The sequence below is a fragment of the Pseudorca crassidens genome, chromosome 6, assembly GCF_039906515.1.
Source record: "Pseudorca crassidens isolate mPseCra1 chromosome 6, mPseCra1.hap1, whole genome shotgun sequence".
Classification (NCBI taxonomy): Eukaryota; Metazoa; Chordata; class Mammalia; order Artiodactyla; family Delphinidae; genus Pseudorca; species Pseudorca crassidens.
In genome coordinates this window covers 2,994,900-3,017,894 of record NC_090301.1, presented here as the reverse complement: position 1 = coordinate 3,017,894, position 22,995 = coordinate 2,994,900, and the positions used below count along the sequence as shown (strand labels likewise).

At 57.2% G+C, this 22,995-nt stretch overlaps 2 protein-coding genes across 11 annotated transcripts in view; both read left to right on the top strand.

The window, feature by feature from the left end:
- The window catches only part of SCLY (selenocysteine lyase), a 29,211-nt gene extending 11,956 nt beyond the window's left edge, over positions 1 to 17,255 (top strand). For 8 of the 10 annotated variants that reach the window (XM_067740056.1, XM_067740055.1, XM_067740065.1 and 5 more), the window contains 9 exons: positions 1,596 to 1,776; positions 4,964 to 5,091; positions 5,272 to 5,436; positions 6,452 to 6,558; positions 10,371 to 10,407; positions 13,111 to 13,194; positions 13,668 to 13,767; positions 15,225 to 15,300; positions 16,175 to 17,255. In XM_067740056.1, coding sequence (XP_067596157.1) covers positions 1,596 to 1,776; positions 4,964 to 5,091; positions 5,272 to 5,436; positions 6,452 to 6,558; positions 10,371 to 10,407; positions 13,111 to 13,194; positions 13,668 to 13,767; positions 15,225 to 15,300; positions 16,175 to 16,328 — 1,032 coding nt within the window. In that variant the 3' untranslated portion in view covers positions 16,329 to 17,255. The other 2 variants (XM_067740062.1, XM_067740064.1) reach the window with 2 other exon arrangements.
- A 957-nt stretch (positions 17,256 to 18,212) lies between these two features.
- The window catches only part of ESPNL (espin like), a 28,416-nt gene continuing 23,633 nt past the window's right edge, over positions 18,213 to 22,995 (top strand). The window contains exons 1-3 of the mRNA XM_067740054.1: positions 18,213 to 18,506; positions 19,749 to 19,939; positions 21,582 to 21,768. Of these exons, the coding sequence (XP_067596155.1) occupies positions 18,213 to 18,506; positions 19,749 to 19,939; positions 21,582 to 21,768 (672 nt within the window). The remainder of the gene's footprint in view (positions 18,507 to 19,748; positions 19,940 to 21,581; positions 21,769 to 22,995) is intronic.

The window sequence follows — 22,995 nt, the reverse complement described above, 5'->3', positions numbered from 1 at the left end:
GTTCACGGTGGATTGGCTCAGCTTTGACCTGAGGTGTGCGGCCCCCGAAGGCCCTCCTTTCCGGACCAGGAGTCGCTGTGTTTTCTGCGAGGGGGTGACCTGGGACTTTAAAGGCCATCCACCTTCAGAGGGACACATCCAGCCTTCCATCCTGGCCGTCTCCTCCCCTTCATCTGGTTTGCTGCGTCTCAGACCTGGGTGAGCCCTGCCGTCGGCCGCCTGGTCCTCCATCAGGGCCACCTGTTGGACTCTCAGTGCCTTTCAAGTCCTCTGAGCACCGGCTGACCGTGTGTGGGTTCCTCAGCACCCAACAAGCAGCAGCCACCGCCTTCCCGCTGGGTGGCGCCTTTAGACACACGAATAGGTTGGATCTTCAGTTGAGAAAAAAATTAATTCAGTCCAATTCCATTCATTTGAAGGTCAAAAAGAGGCAAAATTAGCAAAATCACTTAGGGATCCTTACCTAGGGAGGAAAAACATAAAGAAAAGCAAGGAAATGATTACCGTGCGAATCAGCGTGGAGGTAGCTGGCATGGGGGTGGGGCAGTGATTGAGGGCGGGTGCGAGGTGTTCCCTGGTGTGGGTCCTGTTTTCGTCTTGACCCAGGTCACGGTTACTCAGGCCTTCACTGTCATACTTTCTCATGAAACTTACATTTCTGTTTTATACACTTTCCTGTGTGTATGTTGTATTTAGCAGTAAGAGAAAAGGTCCTTAAAAACAAAAATCTCCCACCTATCCCCTCAGTTATCCACTTCCTCTCCCTACAGGAGACCAGTAGTAGTTTCTGTCGAGTCCTGCAGAGATAGCCTTTGCCTTAAAAACAGATTAAGTGTGTAGATTTATATATTCTTTTCTCCTTCCCTTTCTACCTCTTCAAGGGTTTGGGGGATGTATAAGCAAATGTGTATGTTTCTCGCCCTTTTTATACAAGTGGTGTGATACTGCATATAATGTCCGCTACCTGTTTTCATTTAACAGGTGCTTTGAGATCTCTGGCATCAGCCCTTAGGGCGTTCCCCCTATGCTTCTACATCTGCTCGGTGTCCACTGAACAAGTCCCCTTATGGATAGACGTTGAAGGGTTTCCTAAGGTTTTGCTGTTACGTCATTGTACACTTAACCGGTAACCGTTTACATCCATCATTTTGCTTCTGTGCAAGTGTAGCTGTAGGATCAAGTCCAAGAACTAGACTTCCTGGGTCAGAGGGCCTGTTTGATAGATATGCCAGATGGCCCTTAACAGAGGTCGTGCCAGCTCACGTTCCCACCAGCGATGGGTGCCTGGGCAAAATATTCTTTCTTGACAGATTTAGAAAATTTTTAAAATGCGTAATGTTGCTTAACAAAAAGCGTGCGTAATCCACCGGAAACGAATTCTGATATTTTTGCAAGTTGAAAACCCCCAAATCTTTGTAGTTCGGCCTTTCAGAAGGTGCAGCTCAGGAGCTGGTTTTCTTTGAGACCGTTTTTCTGTTTGGTTGTTTTCTTTTTAAATGTTAGCTACAAAGGAAACTACAAATGAGAGAGATTGTTACTCTGAGTCTCCCCTTAGCATAGTTTTCGTAAATGATTTTTCTGCTCTGTCTCTGCAGTCAAATAATTTAGTAATCCATTCTGTGGTGAAACATTTCCACAAAATCCATGCCGCAGTGGGGGACACGGCCGAGCGTCCCAGCCCAGTGGAGGGGGCCCTGCCTCACATCATCACCTGCACTGTGGAACACGACTCCATCCGCCTGCCCCTGGAGCACCTGGTGGAAGAACAAGTGGCCGGTGAGTGGGCAGCTGGCTGAGGTGTGGCGACCCGGGGGCCCTCTGGTGCTTGGGCTGCCTGGCTGTGCCCAGGAGCGAAGGTTACGAGGCCTGTCCTTCCAGATTTTCCCTGAGGGAGAAATCAATCACCAGTGCGTGGAACTGGTCGTTTATCACCGCATGAGATGTCAGACTCTTGTACAGGATACATACGTGCATATCTAACAGCATGCCTATAGATGCTAACCCGTGCTTCTCGTTGTTTGATTTTAATGATTGAATCTTGGCTTGCACTCCCTCTGGTAGAAAGAAAGTGGATCCAGTAGACATCAAGTTCTGGTGGTAAAAACAAGAATAAGTGCACCCCTGCTGGGAGCCTGTTATCTCAGCAGAGAGGAGGTGAGGGCCTCCCGGGGTGGGGGGAGCAGAGGTGGGGGGGGTGCTGGGGCCCCACCGGGAGGTGCACCTGGCCAGGCAGTCTGAGGGGCAGGTGGAGCCTCTGCCCAGCAGTGGCAGTGGCCCTGGCTACTTCTGGTCCTTTCACATGTCCTGTGATGTGACATCTCAAGACACAGGGTATAGATACTAGCTTTTGGAAACGTAAGAGACATTTTTCCCAAGACAGCCAGGGTTGACCTCTCCTTGGAATAAGACTGGTTTTCTACGAAGCATTTGCCTTCTTACCTTATCTGCCTGGAAACCTGAAGGGGAGGCAGGCGAGAGTGTTCTTATCTTAAAGGTAAAGGATGGCTTCCCTGGTGGCGCAGTGGTTGAGAGTCCGCCTGCCGATGCAGGGGACGCGGGTTCGTGACCCGGTCCGGGAAGATCCCACATGCCGCGGAGCGGCTGGGCCCGTGAGCCATAGCCGCTGAGCCTGCGTGTCCAGAGCCTGTGCTCCGCAACGGGAGAGGCCACAACAGTGAGAGGCCCGCGTACCGTAAAAAAAAAAAAAGATAAAGGAGCGTGCCAGAACTGCTCGGTTTGACTGTGAGCCTTGTTACTACCACGTTTCCCCTTTGACCACTGGAAAGGTTTTCTCTTTATGCACCACTCTAACTAAAAAACAGTCAGGTCCAACTTTCTTGTTTAAACTGTCCTTCCTTTTAATCCCTGGTGCCTTTTTTTCTGTGTCTCAGGTACAGGGAAGGGCAACTTAATACATTGTTATTGGTTGCTGTTACATTTTGCCTCTTGTTTAAAATTGTACAAGTTTTTACAAAGAATAGACGCGCACCTAAAGATCACAGAAGGGCTTCAAGCATTGCTGTAAAGTGGAGGCTCTTCCCCGCCGCCCCCAGTCCGGCTCCTCAGAGGCAGCCGCCCCTCAAGTCTGCCTTCAGGTTTTCTCGTGGTTGTGGCATTTATCACTTTAATTACTTCCACGTTAATACTTAATAACTTACACACATAATCTCCATTTCTTAGTTTATTAACTCAAGCATCTATTTGTTGACTCCCTGGTATAAAACGGGGACTTGACCTCAACTGTCTCACACCCCTCCACCTCCACGCTGTCCAATTGTTGCTGTTGTTGTTTTTTACTATATATGTCAGCTTTATGTAGATGGAACTCACGTATGATACTCTTCACCTGTTTGAAGTGTACGATTCAGTAGTTTTTAGTGAATTCACGGAGTTGTGCAACCATCCCCACAGTCGATTATAGAGCATGTCCTGACCCTCAAAAGAACCTCTCATCTGTTAACTGTAACTCTGTTTCCCTCAACCCTGGGCAACCACTAATACATTCTGTCTCTGGAGATTCCCCCATTCTGGACTTTCATATGAATGGAGTCACATGATATGTGGGCTTTTGTAATTGGCTTCTTTCACTTAGCATCATGTTTTCAGGGTTCATCCGCGTTGTAGCCTGTGTCAGTATTCCATTCCTTTTTATGGGTGAATAATATTCACATTTTATCCATTCGTCAGTTGATGAACATTTGATGGACATTTGATGCTATGAATAATGCCATTGTGAGCATTTGTGTAGAAGTCTTTGTGTGGACGAATGTTTTTGTTTCTCTTGAGTATATACCCAGGAGTGGAGTTGCTGTGTCATGTGGTAACTCTGTTTCACCTTTCGCAGTATCTTGGTGTTTAACCCTAACCTCTGTATCCCGCAGTAGCTGCACCGTTTTCCATTCCCACCAGCAGTGCCTGGGGCTCCAGTTTCTCCATGTGTCCTCGCCAACGTGTGTTAGTGTCTGTGTTTTCCGTTAACAGCCGTCCTAGCGGGTGTGAAGTGAGAGCTCATGGGGGTTTTGATCTGCGTCTCCCTGAGGGCTGATGATGTTGAGCAGGTCCTCATAGACTTAATAAAAAGACAGAAGTCCTGGCCGGAGCTGCCTTTCCTTTGCTCCCGTTTGAGTCCCGTAGTGGATGTACCAGCTCCGCCCTTCTCTTGCTGCCCCGCACCGCCCGCCCACCCCGGAGCCCGCCTGCTGTCGAGGCCAGCGCTGCTGCCACCCACTTGCTGGGTATGAGGCGGGGTCCTCGTCCGTCGGAACCTGGTCCCCTGCCTGCCTCGGCAGTCGGCCCCCACCCTGCTCTCCACAAGTGCACCCTGAACGTGGGTGGCCTCTGGATCCTTTCCTACTTTCTGTGGAGTCAGTTCTCGCCTATCAGTGTCCTGGGTGGGTTCTCCCTGATGCTGTTAGTCTAATGACATCATCTTTCTGTATTCTGGGCATTGCTCAAAATTCCTTGTCCACAGGTGGTCGCCCTTATTGAGAAATATATCCGTTCTCTCGTTTCCATGGGACCTTGCGGGGAAAGTGGGTGTGTTTGTCTTCACCATTTTGAACCCAAAACCTCGATTTGGTCACGGCTCGTTGTTTTCCATCTGCAGTAGTAGGATTCTAGGTGCCTGGCACACGGTAGGTGCTTAACAAAGGCTGGGTCAGTGCCGAGTGAGGGAAGGTTAAGTACTTAGCACCTCAAGATGCTCCCATGGACTGAGGGTGTCTCAGCTGCTTGCGGGTCCCTTAGAGGCGGAACAGGGTGTCCCCAGACAGCCCCCCAACTGAAGTTCATTGACGAAGCCTTCAAGCCAGTTGTCTGTGGGCGGGGCGATAAAGGGGCTCATATTCCTTCTTCATAGTTTTCTGAACCTTTATGATAAACTGCTTTTTTCACTGTGTCTAAGTAAACGTTCCAGAAAGGATACTTTGTGGGTTTGACCTCATGCTTGTGTCTTATTCCTCAGAGGTCACCTTTGTCCCCGTGTCCAAGGTGAATGGGCAGGTGGAGGCTGAGGACATCCTGGCGGCCGTCCGCCCGGCCACGTGCCTCGTGACCATCATGCTGGCCAATAACGAGACAGGCGTCATCATGGTGAGTCGCGGCCCCTCTTAGGAAGATGGAGCGCGGACCCCGGCTTCCCAGCCCCGCCTCTTCTTTCCCCTGCTCTTCAATCCGGGAACCTTTTGGTGCATCCTCATTAACAACTCCTCATTTCTCTCATTCCGTCTTCGTCAAATCAACACACTCAGCCGTGTGTTTCTCCCTCTCCAGCCGGTGCCTGAGATCAGCCGGCGAGTCCGAGCCCTGAACCAGCAGCGGGCGGCGGGCGGGCTGCCGGGGGTGCTCGTGCACACGGACGCCGCCCAGGCCTTGGGGAAGCGGCGCGTGGACGTGCGGGACCTGGGCGTGGACTTCCTGACCGTCGTGGGCCACAAGGTGCGTCCATCCGCCTTCCTGCCCTCCTGCCGGGGAGACGCCTCGATGCCCGGGAGGCTCACCTGCAAGCAGAGCCCGCGGCCCCGCTCATCCTCCGTCACCGGTGCACCCGGCGCACATGCCGAGCGAGGCCCTGGGTCATGGTGATGGGCAGACCGCGGCCCCGCCCTCGGCAGCTCAGAGGAGAGCCCGGCAGAGCTAGGATGCTGAGGGCTGAGTGCCCACCGGGAATGCTGGGCAGGGCAGCTCATAGGGGGCAGGAGGGGAGGCCAGGCAAGGCCTTCGGGGGAGGGGGGAATGGGAGGGGGAGAGGCAGGGTGGGGGAAAGGATGGGGGGAGTGGAGGTCACAGGTGGGTTTAGCCTGGGAGTGAGTGAGCTCTGCAGCCCGGAGAGTGTGTGCAGACCCCTCCTCACCCCACTCACCCCCACACCCAGGGACAGAAGATGCAGGGTTCAAGAATGATGGCTTCTCTAACTTGACTTAAACTGTGGCTCTGAGTGTGAGGTTGTGGTTTTCACAGCCCTCATCTCTAGGGTGTGCCGGGGAAATAGTTAACAGTGAAGACCCTTCTGAAGCTTTTGCTCATCTTTCCAGCAGCTGACTAGAAGCTGGATTATTTTTAGTAATTTCCCCTCAGCTGGTTCCCAAGGGAGTGAGGTGCTGGCCTGACATGGGGGCCCTTGAGATTTCTAGCTAATGTGGATTTGAGAGCATGGAGTCATCTGCAGGACAGCCCTTGGCCATCTCTCTCTCCAGCCCCTCTCCTTCACAGAGTCTCCCACGCGCCGTGCAGGTGCTCTGCTGCCCCCGAGCTGGGGGCCAGAGTCCAGCACCTGCCCCCACCCAAAGGCTTCTGTGACCCCCGCGTGTCTGCAGTGGGGATGGGTGGCCACCTGCGGGACCGGAGGAGGCGGGCCTGGACGTCATAGAGTATCTCTGTGGGCCTCTCAATACATATATGGAAAAGGTCCCCAGAAGGTTCTTGTTGAATAAATGACTGACTTTTCTTTCAGTTCTATGGCCCCAGGATTGGAGCACTTTATGTCCGAGGGCTCGGTGAACTCACCCCTCTGTACCCTATGCTGTTTGGAGGTGGACAAGAACGGAATTTCAGGCCAGGGTAAGGTAGAAGTTTAACGAGGTGTCTGGGCCGCTGGCTGTGTTGTCTGTATGTAGGGCAGTGGCTCTCCCGTCTCTTGGAAGCACGGTGATAGCACAGCGCTGTCATCTCCACTGAGTCAGACGTGGCTCCACTGGCCGGTTCTACACTTGGGACTCACAGATCTGCAGTCTCGTTGGGGATGATTCAAAGCAGATGAAGGAAGTCTCTTTCAGCTGCTTCAAAGCATCCAGTTCCGTTTGTTATTTTGGCCCAGCCCCCCGGCTGAGATGTGCTGCCCTTCTCTTGACTGTGGGGTGAGCACCTGGTTTCCTCTCTGAAAGCGCCTGTGTCCCTGTGACCTGCAGGGGTGTTTTAACCAGGGAATGAGGTGGCACCAGCACCACACGTGTTGTCAGAAACTTGATAACAAGAGGAAGAAACAGACAACATGTGGTGAGTCCCCTAGGGTTTCTCTTGCTTCCTTTATTCCAGAATTGGAGCAGAAGAAGCCCACAACTCAAAAACACCAATAAGGGCTGATGAAAAATGCCCAAGAAAGCCCTCTCTCTCCAGCCAGTGGACCAGGGAAAGGAGAGCCTAGCAATACAGAGAACTTTTAGACAATACCTGCTCTTCTCCAGCCCGTCACCATGGTAAACTGCTGCTACCCCCACCTGTGCCACAAAGGAGAGTAGGGAGCCCAGACTTCACCCACACAGGCTGTGACAAGAGCCCCACACCCCACCTGTGTCAGACAGGGCCTAGTGAAGAGCCAGGACTTTTGCCCCACCACAGTCATGCACCCCACCAAGGTGTCAGTGGAGACCACGTGGGCACCCTGGGCTTCCACCCATACCCATCACTAACAAGGTGCGTTCTCCTCTTGGATGTTGACACGGGCCGAGGAGGGAACCTGGACGTCTGCCCCCGCTTGGCAGTAGTCAGTTGGCACACTCCTCCTGCCAGAGGAAGGTCAAAAAAAGACAGCTAATACGGAAGGGTTAAGAAGCATCCAGATTCATAATGACATAGGGCTGTCCAGGTTTCAACTGAAAATCGCTCATCATACTGAGAACCAGAAAGATCTTAAATCAAAGAAAAAAGACGATCAAGAGATGCCAACACTGAGATGACAAAGATGTTAGAATTATCTGATAAGAGATTTTAAGGCAAACACAATAAAAATGCTTTAATGAGCAATTATGAACACCCTCGAAACAGAAGAAATAGAAAATGTCAGCAAAGAAGAATAAGATGTAGAGAAGAACCAAACAGAAATTTTAGAACTAAAAACTACAGCAGCCAAAGTGAAAAGCTCAGTGGACAGGCTCACCAGCAGAATGGGGCAACAGAGGAAAGAGTGAACTGAAAGAACAATAGAAGTAACCAATATAAAAAACAGACAGGAAGTAGACTGGAAGAAGATTGAACAGAGCCTCTGGGGACCTGTGGGACTATAGCAAAAGATCTAACATTCATTTCGTTGAGGTCCTGGAGGGACAGGAGAAAGAGGGTGGGATGAAAAAGAACTTGAAGAAATAATGGCTGAAAATGTCCCAAATTTGGCAAGAGACATAAACCCACAGATTCAAGAAGCTGAACAAAACCCAAACAGGATAAACCAAAAGAAATCTACCCTAAGACATAAATAGTAAACTTCCATAAAAGAAAGACAAAGAAAAATCTTGAAAGCAGCCAGAGGAAAGAATAAATAACACCTTATCTATAGGAAAAAAATAATTTGAATGACAGTAGATTACTCTTCTGAAGCCATGGAGGCCAGAGAAAGTATGCAAAAATTTTCAAGTGCTCAAAGAAAAGAACTGTCAAACCAAATTAAAAACACAGCAGAAATATCCTTCAGGAACGAAGAGGAAATCAAGACATTCTCAGATGAAAGAAAAAACTAACAGAATTTGTCACCAGAAAACCTATGCTAAAAATGACTAAAGAAGTTCTTTACACAGAAAGGAAACAGTAAAAGAAGGAACCTTGGAACATCAGAGAGAAGGAGCATGGTAAACAAAAATATGGGTAAATAGGGGGCTTCCCTGGTGGCGCAGTGGTTGAGAGTCCGCCTGCCGATGCAGGGTACGCGGGTTCGTGCCCTGGTCCGGGAAGATCCCATATGCCGCGGAGCGGCTGGGCCCGTGAGCCATGGCCATTGAGCCTGCGCATCCGGAGCCTGTACTCCGCAACGGGAGAGGCCACAACAGTGAGAGGCCTGCGTACCACAAAAACAACAACAACAAAAAAAAAAAAACAGTAAATAAAATAGACTTTCCTTCTCTTCAGTTTTCTAAATTATGTTTGATGGCCTAAGCAAAAATCATAGCACTGTCTGATGTGTTTCAAAATGTATGTGGAAGAAATGTTTAAGATAATTATATTATGAATGGGGGAGGGTAAAGGGATGTAAAAGGAGGTAAGGTTCCTGTTCTTCACTTGAACTTCTGAAAACTGTTTAAGTAACCCACAGAAAGGTAGGAAAAAGAAAACAGAGAAAAAATAAAATGGAAGACTTAAGCCCGAACATCAACAATTACATTAAATGTAAATGGTATAAATATACCAATTAAAAGGCAGAGATTGGCAGAATAAAAATTTAAAAAACTGATCCAACTATATGCAGTTTATAAGAAACTTGCTTCAAATATAGCAAGAGGCAAGTTAAAAGTAAAGGTTGGAAAAAAGTGTATCACACTAACATTAATCTAAGGAAAGCAGGAATGGCTATATAACATGAGATAAAGGAGACTCCAGAGCAAAGAAAATAGAAAATTACCGGGGATGGGGGAGGCAGGGGGAATTATATAATGATAAAAGAATCAGTCCACCAAGAAGACATAGCAATCCTAATGTGGATGCACTGAACAGTAGAGCTGAAAAGTATGTGAGGAATAAAAAAACCAAACTAAACTGAAAGGAAAAATAGACAGATCCACAATTATAGATGGAGACTTCAACACCCTTCCCTCAACAATGGATAGAACAACTAGACAAAAATTGGCTAAGGTGTTGAAGAACGCAATAACACCCATCAACCAACAGGATCTAATCAACCTGTTTGGAACACTCCACCCAACAACAGCAAAATACACATTCTTTTTTTTTTTTGGCGGTACACGGGCCTCTCACTGTTGCGGCCTCTCCCGTTGCAGAGCACTGGCTCTGGACGCGCAGGCTCAGCGGCCATGGCTCACGGGCCCAGCTGCTCAGCGGCATGTGGGATCCTCCCGTACCGGGGCACAAACCCATGTCCCCTGCATCGGCAGGCGGACTCTCAACCACTGCGCCACCAGGGAAACCCGAAGGGTAGTTTTTCAGTTTGTTACATCAGTGTATGGGAACCACTGGTCTTTGGGGGTGTTCCTGTCCCCTCCTGCACAGCCCCCCTGAACACACACACTACGCCCCAAGTCTGTAGTAACAAAAGATTCATCCTATATTACAGTTGAGAGGCTTCAGCTGAAATGTCAGCTGAAGGGAACGGAGTGGGGAGTGAGTTCCTCAGACCCTCACCTGGTTTGGCAGGGAGACCAAAGAGGGGGGCTCTGGGGCCTGCAGTTGGAGGAGGGCTTTCTCCTGGGTAGGAGGCGGGTCCAGGTAGAATTGTCACGTGGATGCCCACTGTATGTTGCCCACAGTGGGCCACGTCTACTGTCCCTGGGCGATGACGAGGGTTTGGGGACTGGCAGCTGCCCTTGTTTAGGAAAGATGTTGGTGTGACTTTATTTGAACACCTGACTTTCAGATAGACAGGATTCCTTCCAGGGATGTCTGTTAATCGCTTTGCATGGAAATAGGATTGAATCCTTTGTCTCTTACAGGACAGAGAACACCCCGATGATTGCCGGCCTTGGGAAGGTAAGCCTTGGTGACCTCGGACAGCTGAAGCCGTGTGTTGTCCATCGATGTCTTCCTCCTGTGTTTCCGCCTCACTCTCACACCACTGCCACACTCACCACACTTCTGACACCAGATGTGCGGGGTTGGGGGTCCCCACCCAGCAATTCTGTGGCACCAGCTGAGTTTCCTACAATTCAATTCTGACACTGTCTACCCAGAGTTACTGTCAGAGCCCACAGACTAAGGGCTCAGTTGTGGGCACCCACAACTTCAGATGCCAACTGCCACCCGCACTTCTGACCAACCAGCTGTGAATCAGAGGTTCCCATGGCCCCTCCTTGAGTTCAGTGTATTTTCTAGAACAGCTCACAGAACGCAGAGAAACTAGAGTACTGGTTTATTATGAAAGGATATGATAAAGGGTACAGGTGAACCTCCAGAAGGAAGAGAAGTGTAGGGCAGGGGATGTGGGAAGGGGCTTCCATGCCCTCTCCAGGCACCAGCCTCCTAGCACCTCTGTGATCAGCAACCTGGAAGCTCTCTGAACCCACACTGTTGAGGTTTCTATGGAGGCTCTGATCAGTCATCAACTCCGTTTCCAGCCCCTTTCCCATCTCTACAAAAATTCCAGGCTTCTAATCAGGACTCGGTGACCAGCCCCTATCCAGGAGCCCACCCGGGGTCGCCTCATTAGGGCAAAAGACACTGTCACCCAGGAAGTTCCAAGGGATTTAGGAGCTTGGAGCAGGAAGCAGAGCCCAAGCCAGAATATTAGAATAAAGGCTGCTCCTCCTGCTTAGGAAATCCCAAGGGTCTCAGGAGCTCCGTGCCCGGTCCAGGGCGGAGGCCAGAGCGCATATTTTCTGCGATCTCACATCAGTTTCCCAGCAGCTTTAATAGGTCTCCTGGCTTTAGGAGAGATCACGTTCATGATCCCAAGACACAGACCAACATAAGAGGAACCTTGAATGGTGTTTATCAACCTGGAGATGTGCTGTTTGAGAAATGTGGAGTGGGTTTCATGCGCTTAGCGTTTAAAAGGGAAGCATCTTTTCTCAAGTCTCTTCTAATATTAAAAGCAATGACGTCATCACCACAGGTTTGCTCCTCCCCTGGGTCCAGTTACCCCCCGCCCCCCGAGACGGTGACAGAGGGGCAGCTTCTTCAAGATCTTCCTGATGAGGATTAGATGGCGGCGCAGCAGCAGGCCCCTCCGCTCCCTTCTGCAGCCGTGACCCTTTCCTCGCTCCTGGCTTGCACCTGTGCCCGGGCCCTCTGACCCTGCTGTCACTGGAGGGGTGGCACACCATTGTCGCCCCCTCCCCTTGCTCAGCCTGGCCCTCCTCGGTGTGGTCTGGCTCGGGACACGCCCCCCCTCTCCCCTGGGAGGTGTGTCCTGGCCCCCCTGGGGCGAGTCAAGGCCTCTATGCTGCCTTCCACCCCTTCTCCGTGTGCCGGCTGAAGAAAGGCGCCCCCCTGCGGCCACCCCCTGCCCTGCACCCTCACAGTCCTCTGCCAGGGTGTTCCTCCCCCAGCCTTTAAAACCAGCCTCCCATGGTCCTCACTGCTCCAGCTTCTTCCCGGGTCCTCCGCCCCACAGAGCAGCCCGCACGCACTCTCACCCCCTACCCTTCTCCTGACACCTGCTCTGCTCCCCAGAAGCTGGTCGAGGAGGTCCCCATTTCGCCCTGTGACCTCCTGCAGCTGTGGGACCGCTTCTCCCCCTAGAGGTTCCTTCTCTGCCTCTTCACCCGTCAGCATCCTGGGTGCCTCCTCTCTCTCTCGCTGTGCTCACCCTGTCCCGTGGCTCTGATGCCAGCCTGTGCTCCGGTCTTGGACTTGACGTCTCAGGGCAGGTCCTGACCTGCTGGGAGGCCCACGTCCCACCTGCTTCCTCAACGTGTCCTCTGAGCCCACGATGTGTCCTGCTCTCTCTCCTGCATCGTTGGCGTCTCTCCCCGTGGTGCCTCCTGCCACCCAGGCTCTCAGCTGAGAAATCTAGGAGGTGCCCTTGATCTGCCCTGTCCCGTCCCCCGCACCTGACGCAGAAGCCGGGCCTGTCTGTTCAGTCTCCACGAGAGGTCCAGGACCTGCCTCTTGTACCAACTCCAGGCCGGATCATCCCCGTCTTGTGTGTGGACGCCTCATCCACTCTCCACCTAGCATCCAGTTCTAACACACAAATCAGAGCAGCCCACCCCTTCCTCAAAATCCACGTGCGTCTGCCTTGTGTTTAGGCTCAGATCCCGCCTGTCCTGGGGCCTCTGGGGCGCTGTCCCCCTCGCTCACTCTGTTTCAGGAGCGCTCGCCTTTCCCCCTGCAGGGCCTTTACCTGGAATGCCCTTCCCCGCTGCCCCGAGTTCCCGTCACGGCGCCCACCCGCCGGTCTGCCGTGGTCACCTCTTCCCTGGTGTGTCTGTCCCTGGGATGGACGTGCCTTCAGGACTGGGATTGCCTTTGGTCACCGGCTAGGGACCCTGCAGCGCCTGGGGTATCCGGAAGCCCGAAAAAGTGAATTCCTGTTAACAAGTGAAGGGTACTCGGCACTTATCCCGGCCCCGGTCACGCGGTCGGCGCGTACTGTGTATCTGTGAGGTTCCAGAGAGTGAGCAGTTTGAGGCCGTGTCACCGGTCTGCCTTCGGGGAGAATCACCTCTGCTGCTTAAAGCTGTCTTGCTCCCCTTGTTTCACCGTAACTGAGGGGCCCTCCTGTGTCCCTAGGCTGCTGAGCTGGTGGCAGAGAAGTGCGAATCCTATGAAGCCCACATGCAGGCTGTGCGCGACTACCTGGAGGAGAGGCTGGTGGTGAGCGCCCGTGGCCTGGGGCTCTGGGGACAGCGGGCCGAGACCCCCCAAGGCGGGCTCCAGACCAGGCGACGTTCTCACAGACACGTGACAGAAATGCCAGAGACGGAATATCTCAGGGTTGTGTGAAGACGATCCAAATGTATTCAGAAGTTTCTTCTCCCAGTTAACTTTGCTCCCCATAGTCAGTCTCCCTGACTATTATCAGTAGATGCTTATCAGTAAGATAATCATTCTGTGTGTTGAGGGTGAGGTTTTTTTTTCTCCTGCCACACCGTGTGGCTTCTGAGATCTTAGTTCCCCAACCAGGGATTGGACCCAGGCCCTCAGCAGTGAGAGTGCAGAGCCCTAACCACCGGACTGCCAGGGAATTCCCAAGAGTGAGGTTTTGTTTTCCAGAAAGTCTGAAGTTCAAGCAGTTGGGGGGAGGGGGCTTCGAAGATGTTACTGCACATATTCTGTTCATTTTCCAGGCCGAGTTTGGTGAGAGGGTCCATCTGAACAGCCAGTTTCCAGGCACTGAGCGACTCCCCAACACCTGTAACTTCTCCATCCAGGGACCCCGGCTGCAAGGTGACGACTGCCCCCAGCTCTCCCTGGCTGGGGGCTGGGCTGGGCTGGGCAAAGCTTGAGCCGTGGGGAGGCGTGGGCACTGGCCGAGGGCAGGGTCACCCCACCAGGCACTGTCCTGTGGTGGTGGGGCTCTGGGCACAGCTGCTGACCTGCTCCAGGTGCTAAGGCTCTCTCTGGACACAGCACAGCGGCGCTCAGCTCTCACAGGGTCCTAGCCCCGCCCCAAAGATGTGAGGGATGGAGATAAAGTGAACTGAATTTTAGGCTAGTTGGTCCATCTTTGTCTGCAATTTTTACAAAACATTTTATGAGGGTCAGGAAAGTAGAGGCAACCAAGTGAAAACTGGCCCAGAGTCAGGCTGAAGTGCAGATCTGTGGGCTTCATTAGTTCCCGCGATCTCTGCCTCCCAGCTGGAAAAGTTAGGGTTCGGGTTAGGATTAGTCTTAGGGCGACTCGTATCCCAGACGCTTAGAACTTGGCTGCCCGGAGTCCCTGAGGCTTGAATCCTGGGTGTAGAGCATCCTGTTTGTCTGGGAGGAGATTACGGTGGCCCCGAGAGCACGGGAGAGCCGACCTGAAGGGCAGTTTTCACCTCTTAGAAGAAGAGGTCGTTGCCTCCTGGTCACTCTGAGAAACGGGGCAGCGTGTTTGGACCACGAAGAAACCCTGGGGCGGCCGTCACCGGGTCTGGAGTGCATCCTCGTTGGGAAGGAAGCACACGGCTAACTCTCCAGGTCTCCCCGCTGTGGGAAGGGAAGTTCCTCCCTCTAGTGTCTTCCCCGCTTCTTCTGGGGGCAGACTTTATATTCTGTGATGACCTGTGTTAATTTAAATGAGACAGGCTGTTCGTTTTAATTAAATCGCAGTCATCGGTGTTGGGTTTTTTTTTTGTTTGTTTATGTTTTTGGGGTTTTTTTGGCTGTGCCACGTGGCTTGTGGGATTTTTAGTTCCCCGACCAGGGATCGAACCTGGGTCCTCGGCAGTAAGGGCAGAGTCGTACCCACTGGACCGCCAGGGAATTCCCATCATTGTATTTTTTTAAATCTCTGTGCCTGTGAAGGAAGAGGGAAGTGCCTTCTAGCTTAACACAGACAAGCTCCCAGTGTCTCTCCCTTTAGAAAACAGAGACGTCAAGTTAGACATTATTACCAGGACAGCATGTTATTCGGTAAGGCAGCTCGTCAGGATTCTGCGAGTCCTGCCAGGCAGCTGATGGTACCACATTCTCAAGGCCAGTCTTATGAGGCCAAAGAGTGTCTGCTTTTCTGCAGCCAAGGGGCAGAGGAAGCGCTTCCTCTGGGACCTGCTGTGGTTTCTCTCACCTGCCGTCAGAGGGACCTGTGCCCTGGGATTCCGTCAGGTGGTACGAGGGAGGGAGCGTCCAAACTTGCAGCAGGGAAGAGAGGCGGCCCCCGCCTGGACTCCACCTCAGGGGCCCTGTGCTCTGTCTCCTAGGCCGCTTGGTGCTGGCCCAGTGCAGGACGCTGCTGGCCAGCCTGGGGGCTGCGTGCCACTCGGACCATGGAGACCGGTGAGTGCTCTCCACGTACTTGGCCGCGGCATCCAGGGCGCATCGGGGCTCTAGGTTTGGGCAGCTCTGCAGCCTAGCAGGGGCGTGGACAGTGACCAGACGGCGCAGGCCCTCGGGAGGAGCGAGTGGGAGCTGCAGCCTTCAGGGGCCTCGGGCTGGACCGGGAGACGGGCAGCAGGGCTCCGCGTGAGGTGGGGAGCAGGGAGGAGGGGCGGGCTGGTGCAGCAGGGCCGGGCTGCGGGCGCCCACTTCAGCCTCGAGAAAACTGGGAGCTGTGACCAGATTTGGGTTCAGATCACGCCCCCTGCCAGGAGCGGGCGGAAGCGGGAGGGGAGGGTGGAGCCTCGGGCCTGGGCATCGGGAGCAGCCCTGCTGGAGGAAGAGAAGGGGGTTCGGTTTCTTGGGGGGCCCTGCAGGTGGGAGAGAGCTGGATGCGGCCACCTGGGCTCTGGAGAGAGCAGAGCTGTGGTCGTGATGAGCAACAGGCCTCTGTTCGAGGCCAGGGCACCGGGACCAAACTCAGCACTGACTTGGGCGGGCCGCAGCCTCCAGGGTCTGCAGGAGGCCGTCCCTCTGCCTCGCGTGTGGCTCAGTGTCCCCTCCAGGAACCGAGCCCGCTAGCTCCTTGGAGACGGGAGTTGCCACAGTACCCCGGGCTCTGGCTCTCGGGTACAGGGGCCAACGGCCGCCTCTGTGCTCCCGGGGTCGGGGCCTGTGCCAGGGCAGGCCCGGCTGGAGAGCAGGGAGGCTTTGAGCCGGCCCTTGGTGACGGTGGGCCAAAGAGTGTGCGTGGCCAGTGGGGAGCTGGCCAAGGACACGCGGCAGCCCGGGAGAGCCCGTGTCCTGACGGCTGGCCCGTCTCCCCGCCCCACAGGCCATCCCCGGTGCTGCTGAGCTGCGGCGTCCCCTTGGACCTGGCCAGGAATGCCATCCGGCTCAGCGTGGGCCGCGGCACCACCCGGGCCGAAGTGGACCTTGTCGTGCAGGACCTGAAGCAGGCGGTGGCCCGGCTGGAGGGCCAGGCCTAGTGCCCAGGGCGGTGCCAGAAGGAGTCTTCCTCTTGTCCCAGAGCGTGTGGGCTCCGGGCTCCCTCCCGTCCCTTGGTCAGTGAGGGAGTGGGTCTGCTGGGCCCACAGACGCCACCGGTGCTGAGGGGCCCAGGACAAGATGCCCTCGTGGGACCATCCCTGTCACTGCTGCCCAGTGGCACCAGTTGGATTACAAACTCTTTAGCCGCGCCCACCCTCCCCTCTGGGAAGCGGGGCGAGCTTGTTGTAAGCACGCCCTTCCTGGAAGGTGGCATTTTTATCCGAAAGGTAAAATGCTAGTATTTATAATTGACTGTCAGCTGCTCTATGGAAATAGGAGACCTGGTTTTTGGCTGCTGTCCTGGCCTCTGTGCACCTGTTGCCTGAGAGGTTGGTCCCTCCTCACCCTCATGGCCCTTCTCAAGCCCTTTCCAGAGGGTGGGGGCCCCTGTGGTCAGGCCCCTCCCCGCTGGGCGTCCCCCCGCTTCCAGGCCCGCCCATCCTCCTGATCACTTGCTGGTCACTCGGGCCATCGAACACTGGGCGCCCTCTCTCCCAGTCCGCAGGCCCCTCCCATCCCTTCCATTCGATCATTTGCTCAGGGTTTCAGCTCAGCCGTCAGAGTCACGGGCGGCAGCGCCTGCGTGATGCTGGCTCATTCCCAAGGCGGAAAATCGTTCATCCCTCGCTCAGCTCCCATCTCAGTTGTATTTGCGGGAGGATTCTTTGATCTTCACAGTGGCATTGTGGTGTCTGATTCACATCAAATGTCGTGTCTATGGAGACATTTACATAGGAGTGGGTTTTTTTAATTGAATAACACTTGTAATGTGCGGTTGAAAGGTGCAAGGAACTTCGTGATGGCTCTGAGGAAACAACCGTCAGAAATTAGATGAACTAATAAAAGCTTCCAGTGCTTGTTTTGGACATTTTGTGGTTCTTCTAGTGGGTTCTTCTTGGGGGCACAGTGTGTCTGTGCCGGCAGTGGGGTGGGGTCAGACCCACTGCTCACTGCATAATCACCCTGTAGCTTCAGGAACTCGGCTTGCGACTGTGTCTCTGGGAGCTCTAGAAAGTAGGTCCCTAACATGCAGCATCCTGCTTCCGCCAGGCAGAGGCTGTGGTGTCCCGATTCCCCCAGCAAAGAACTATGGGTGTCCAGCCCCACGGAAGAGAACAGTCTGGAAAAAGATGCTTGGCAGCTCTGAAAAATGCACTCGGGACCTTTAGCTGCAGCGCCAGAGACTCTCGGTCAGGGCCCTGAGCCCGTCACCGGCCCTGGGGAGCAGCTGCTGTCCAGAGGTTCACGGAGCCTCCAAGGCCAGCTGAGGCCAGGATCCAGCATAGATTTCTCAGGGGCCAGGAAGGCCCCCAGCTCCCGGTGGGTGACAACATGTCCCAAACACTTAAGGTCCCCAGAAAGGGCTCCACTTGGATGGGTCTGCCCTCCTGTGAGAAGGGTCTCCCAGGTGGCCTCCCATGGCCCAGCACAGCCCTCAGGGCAGCTACCTACCGCTTTCTGGAAAGGACACTGCCACTGTGAACACCTGCTCGACGCGGGAAGTCCATCCCAGCCCTCGCTCCACGGGAGGAGGAGTCGTGGGCCAGCACAGGGCAGTGTCCCCCGGGCCAGCGCCCACCCCCAACCCAAACGCGGTGTGGGCCCTTCCCCCGCGCCCTCTGCCCACCGCAGCTCCGGGCGCCGCGGGAGCGGCTGGGGCTGGGCTGCGGAGGCCCGGTCCCCAAGGCCTGTCCCCCCACCCCCCTGCCGCCTCCCATCTGCCCTCTGCGCCGCTTATCAGGTAACCGGAGCCGGGAGCTGCGTCCACGCCTGAAACAGGAAGCCCGGGCCTGTGCGCGAGTCGAGGAGAGCCGGCCGGGTGGATGGAGGAGCAGCGGGCGCTCGCGGCCGCCAAGGATGGGGACCTGGCCACCCTGGAGCGGCTGCTGGAGGCGGGTGCCCTGGGCCCGGGGGTCACCGACGCCCTGGGGGCTGGCCTGGTGCACCACGCCACCCGGGCCGGCCACCTGGCCTGCGTCAAGTTCCTGGTTCAGCGGGCCCAGCTACCCGGCAACCAGCGGGCCCATAACGGGGCCACACCGGTGCATGACGCCGCCGCCACCGGTAGCCTGGCCGAAATGTGCTGGCTGGTGCGCGAAGGGGGCTGCGGTCTGCAGGTGAGCCGAGCGGGCACGGTGGCCGCGGGGGGACCCGTGTCCATGGGGATGGAGGGAGGCGTGAGCCGAGAGCCGGATCCGGAGCCCTCGGCCTCCCCTGGGCACCTCGGCCCTGGGCTGTTCCTCTCGGGGAGTCACCACGCGGGCCCCACGGCACAGTCAATGGCGTCTGTCTCTGCCCAACGTCCCTCCGCCCCCAAAGTGGGCACCTCCTAAACCCCCTCGCGTCCCCCAGCGCCCAGCACAGAGTGGCCATCCTTGTTCTTCCTCCCCACGTCCCACCCAGGGGCACCTGGCCTTGCCAGTGGCGATCTCACGGAGCCCTTATCAGGCCTGATCCGTGGGCCTGTTTCCGAAGGGTCTAGAAAAGGGTCCTTACGAAGAGAAGCAAGGTGGGCACTCGGGCTCGGGAGCTGTGGGCACCGGCCTGGACGGCCGGGGGCCCCGGTGGGTGACAGCACAGGCGCAGCTGTGGGGGGCAGTGGGACGAGAACCTTGATGTGAAGAGAAGAGTCTCAGGGCCCGCCTCTCCCTTCTCCTGCCGGCCCGGTGGGTGCTCCGTGTGGGGGTGAAGGACCACGGGAGGTCGGTGAGCCAGCTCTGACGGTGTAAGGACGTCCTCCCAGAGGCCGGAGTCGGGGGGTGGGCATCACCGTGACCCGCTCGGTCCGGGACGGGGAGGACTCAGCGGTCACAGCCTGAGCGTCCCAACAGCCTCCAGGCCGCCGTCCTCATCCTCAGCGGCTCTTCGCACAACCCCGGGGGCGGGAGCGGGGCCACCTCTGTGCCTGGGAGAACGCCCAGGTCTGCCAGAGGCCCACGGTGGATAGGGTCCCCGGCAAGAGGACTCGGGGGCCGGCGGGTGGGCGCTCAGTGGGGGTGGGGCAGAGGCCCAGAGACGCCGCAGCCCTGGACACGGGGCAGGCCACCGGCCGGCGCGGGCGCAGCTGGGCGAGCGGAAGCCGCTCTGACTGCGAGCAGAGAAAGGGAGGGAGCTCGGATGCACTTGGACCCAGAAGGCCTGGACTTGATCCTGGCCCTGCCGCCGACCTCTCAGTCCCAGAGACCTCCCCCCGCACGCCCCGCGATGGAGCACGCCGGACGGAGGGGCGGGGCGGAAGCTCTCTGCCGGGGTCCCGGGCGCTGTGGTGCCGGGCGGCTGGCCCTGGCCGCACTGGTGCTGCCGGGCAGGGCTGGGTCCGGGCCCGCCGCCCGCTCACCGCCCCGCCCGTGCCTCCGTAGGACCGAGACTCCTCGGGCGTCTCCCCGCTGCACCTGGCCGCCCGCTTCGGACACCCGGTGCTGGTGGAGTGGCTGCTGCGAGAGGGCCACGCAGCCACGCTGGAGACGCTGGAGGGGGCCTTGCCGCTGCACCACGCCGCCGTCAGCGGGGACCTGACCTGCCTGAAGCTCCTGACGGCCGCCCACGGCAGGTGAGGAGCCGCAGCGCCGCCTGTTGGGCAGTCCGGGGGGTGCAGGTGCTGGGGAGGCCGCACCGAGGCGGCGGAGGAGGAGGGGCTGCCGCCTTGGAGGCGGGCCTTGGGGGAGGGGAGTGTGGAGGGACAAGTCTGTGGCCAAGGCGCGGGCGTAGAGCGCTCGGGGTGAGGCTCGGAGCGTGGAGGGGGCAGTGAGAACGGCGAGGAAGCTGCTGCAGCAGTCAGAGCAGGAGGCGCTCTATATGCTCAGGCAGCTCCCGGCCCTGCCTGGGGGCGTCTTAGGGCCCGGCTTCCCCTGGCTGGGAAGGTGGCCCCCTCAAGCCACCCGAAGGGAGCAGAGGCTGTGCAGTGGACTTGGGGGCCCCTTCAGGTCGGCCTGAATTCTCCCTCCACACTGTCCGGTTCCTGACACTGTGAACCCCTGTCCCACCACCTGGAGTTGGTGGATGGCGAGGCGGGGGCAGCAGGCAGCGGGACTCCCCTTCCCCATCGTGGGCACCGCTGTGGCCCTTGCGCCCCACAAAAGATACCCTGGGCACACAACGGGCCATCTAGGGTGCCGTGCACGTGGCCTGCCCCCCACCGTCTGTTCTCAGGGCTACTGCCCTGGCTGGGGGTGGGACTCCGTGTCCGCCCCACACCTGACCTGGCCTTTGTCCCCCAAACCCGCCTGCCTCTGTAACCACACGCCTTCTCCTCTGTGGGCCTCTTGTTGGCCGGCTGGCTGTCCTGGCCACCCCACGGTTGCTCCTGGACGAGACCGGACAGCTCAGCTGTGGAACAGTGTTCCTGTCCCTGGGCCTTCCCATCCCGACCCCTCGGCAAAGGCCTTCGGGACTCGCCTCTGCGGATCTTCCCCAGAGCGTCCACACCAGCTGCCCCGGGCCCCGCCGGCCACAGAGTGTCTCTTAGACCGGCAGTTTTAGAAGCAGCTTCTGTCATTTGAAAAGTGGAAGATTTCACATTAAAGCACACACAAGCACACGGGAAGGTCCCCCGCCCCAGGTCCCACATTCCCACCGGCACCGACCACAGGACCTAGAGGTGAAGTCTTTGTCAACAGGGCGTGGGTCCGGTTTGGGGAGGGGCTGCCCTGGGGACTAAGAACTCTCCTGGGCCTGCAGCACCATAGAGGCAAAGCTGGATGCAGGAAATCTGACGACCCTGCCCCAGTCCATCCACATGGGGGCCTGGAATTCCGATGCTAGGGCTGGGCACCACAGAAGGGCTACTGCCCTGATCACTGGCCCCTTGTACAGAGCAGGCCCCCAGCTCTGGAGGTTCCCTGACCCGTCCACTGCAGGCCCTGCTGGGCTAGTCACCCCCTAAGAAGCGCCCTCTGCCGGCCAACCCCTGGCGGCGCGCACATCTTGATGGGGAGGGGGGTGGGGGAGGGGAAACTGGATTCCGGCGGCCCGTGCCCACCTCACCCCCGCCCCGACCCCGTGCCCTTGCGCTGTGCGCAACCTGTGCAACGCTACAGGTGGCCGGCTGGGCCCCTCACCTCAGCCGGGAAGCGGGGTGGCCGCAACAGCTCAGCCAGGTGCCGGGACGCCCCTCCCCGATCTGGGCCCTTGGCTGGAGCGGCTCCCCGCGACCCCCGGGCCGAGCGCCCTCTGAACCCCGCCCTCCCCCATAGCGGCGTGAACCGGCGGACGCGCAGCGGCGCCTCCCCGCTCTACCTGGCCTGCCAGGAGGGCCACCTGCACCTGGCCCAGTTCCTGGTGAAGGACTGCGGCGCCGACGTACACCTGCGCGCCCTCGACGGCATGAGCGCCCTGCACGCCGCCGCTGCCCGCGGCCACTACTCGCTCGTCGTCTGGCTGGTAAGGGGCCGCCGGGGGCGCGGGCAGGGGAGGGCCGGGAAAGCTGGCAACTGGCTTGCAGAACCGCCTTCGAGCGAGTGGCTCCCGGCTGGGGTGGGCGCGGCACACCCAAACTGGGTCTCAGTTTGCCCGCAGGAAGTCCGAGGACCCACACGGTGGTTGGGGGAGCAGATGGGCCGGCCCATGGCTCAGAGCAACCACATGCCAGGCCCAGTCTCGGCCCCGTGGTGCAGCCCGGAGCCCACAGCTTTGACTGGAGGTGGCTGCGGACTGAAAGTCAGCCCCTGCAGGACCGTGGGCTTGTGCAGGGCCCCCTGGGGGCTCTCCTGCCCCTCCCCCAGGAGTCCTCAGCGTCGGTGGCGCCCAGCTGCTCTGTCTCTGGCACAGGCAGTGCCTGGCCCTGGCCATTTGGAGCCCAGGGCCAGACCCCTCCCCTCTTGCCCGCTGGACCCATGGAAGGGTCACCCAGACCTCTTTCCAGAAGGAACACAGAGTGACCCAGCTTGGGGAGGGTGCCTTCCGCCAACACTTCTTCCAGGGTTGAGGACTTCCTGGCTCCGCCACCAAAACCCTGGCCTGGGAGCTCTGAGGGTCCATTACAGAGACCCGGCCAAGTCTCAGAGTGGAGAGGTCTCTCTGGGGAGGGGCAGAACTGAGGCTGGGCAGGAGGTGGCTGGGCAGGGGGGGTGGTTCCTGGAGGAGCGGGGGCCCAGCTCAGTCACAGTTGGGAGAGCCCGTGGGGTGGCGTGAGGCGGAAAGGCAGACCAAGGCCCCGGGAGGACCTGGGCTCTTTCCTGGGGCACTGGGGAGCCGCTGAAGGACTGCGAGCTGGGAGCGCCAGGGTCTGCTGGTATCTCTGAAGGTCACGCAGGTCACTGGTGGAGAAGGGAGAGCCCTTCCTCACTCAGAACCTCCCTCCCTTCGCATGGGGCCTGCTTTTCCAGCCCTCCCTCCAGCAGGCCGGCCTCCCTGCCCCAGGGCCTTTGCACGTGCTGCACCTTCTGCCTGGTGACAGCTCCCCAGGTGTGCCTCCCCCCCACTGCATCCCCTGTCCACCTGTGTAGGATGGCAGCCACCTGGCCCAGCTCCCCGTCCTGCTCTGCTGCCGTCTGTCCTGCACCAACACTGATGAACGTTGTGTTTGCCTTCATCTTGGTGGTTGTCCGTTCCCACCCCAGGCTGTAAGTTCCAGCCGCTCCAGGAAGCAGTGGCGCAGCCCTGCTGCTG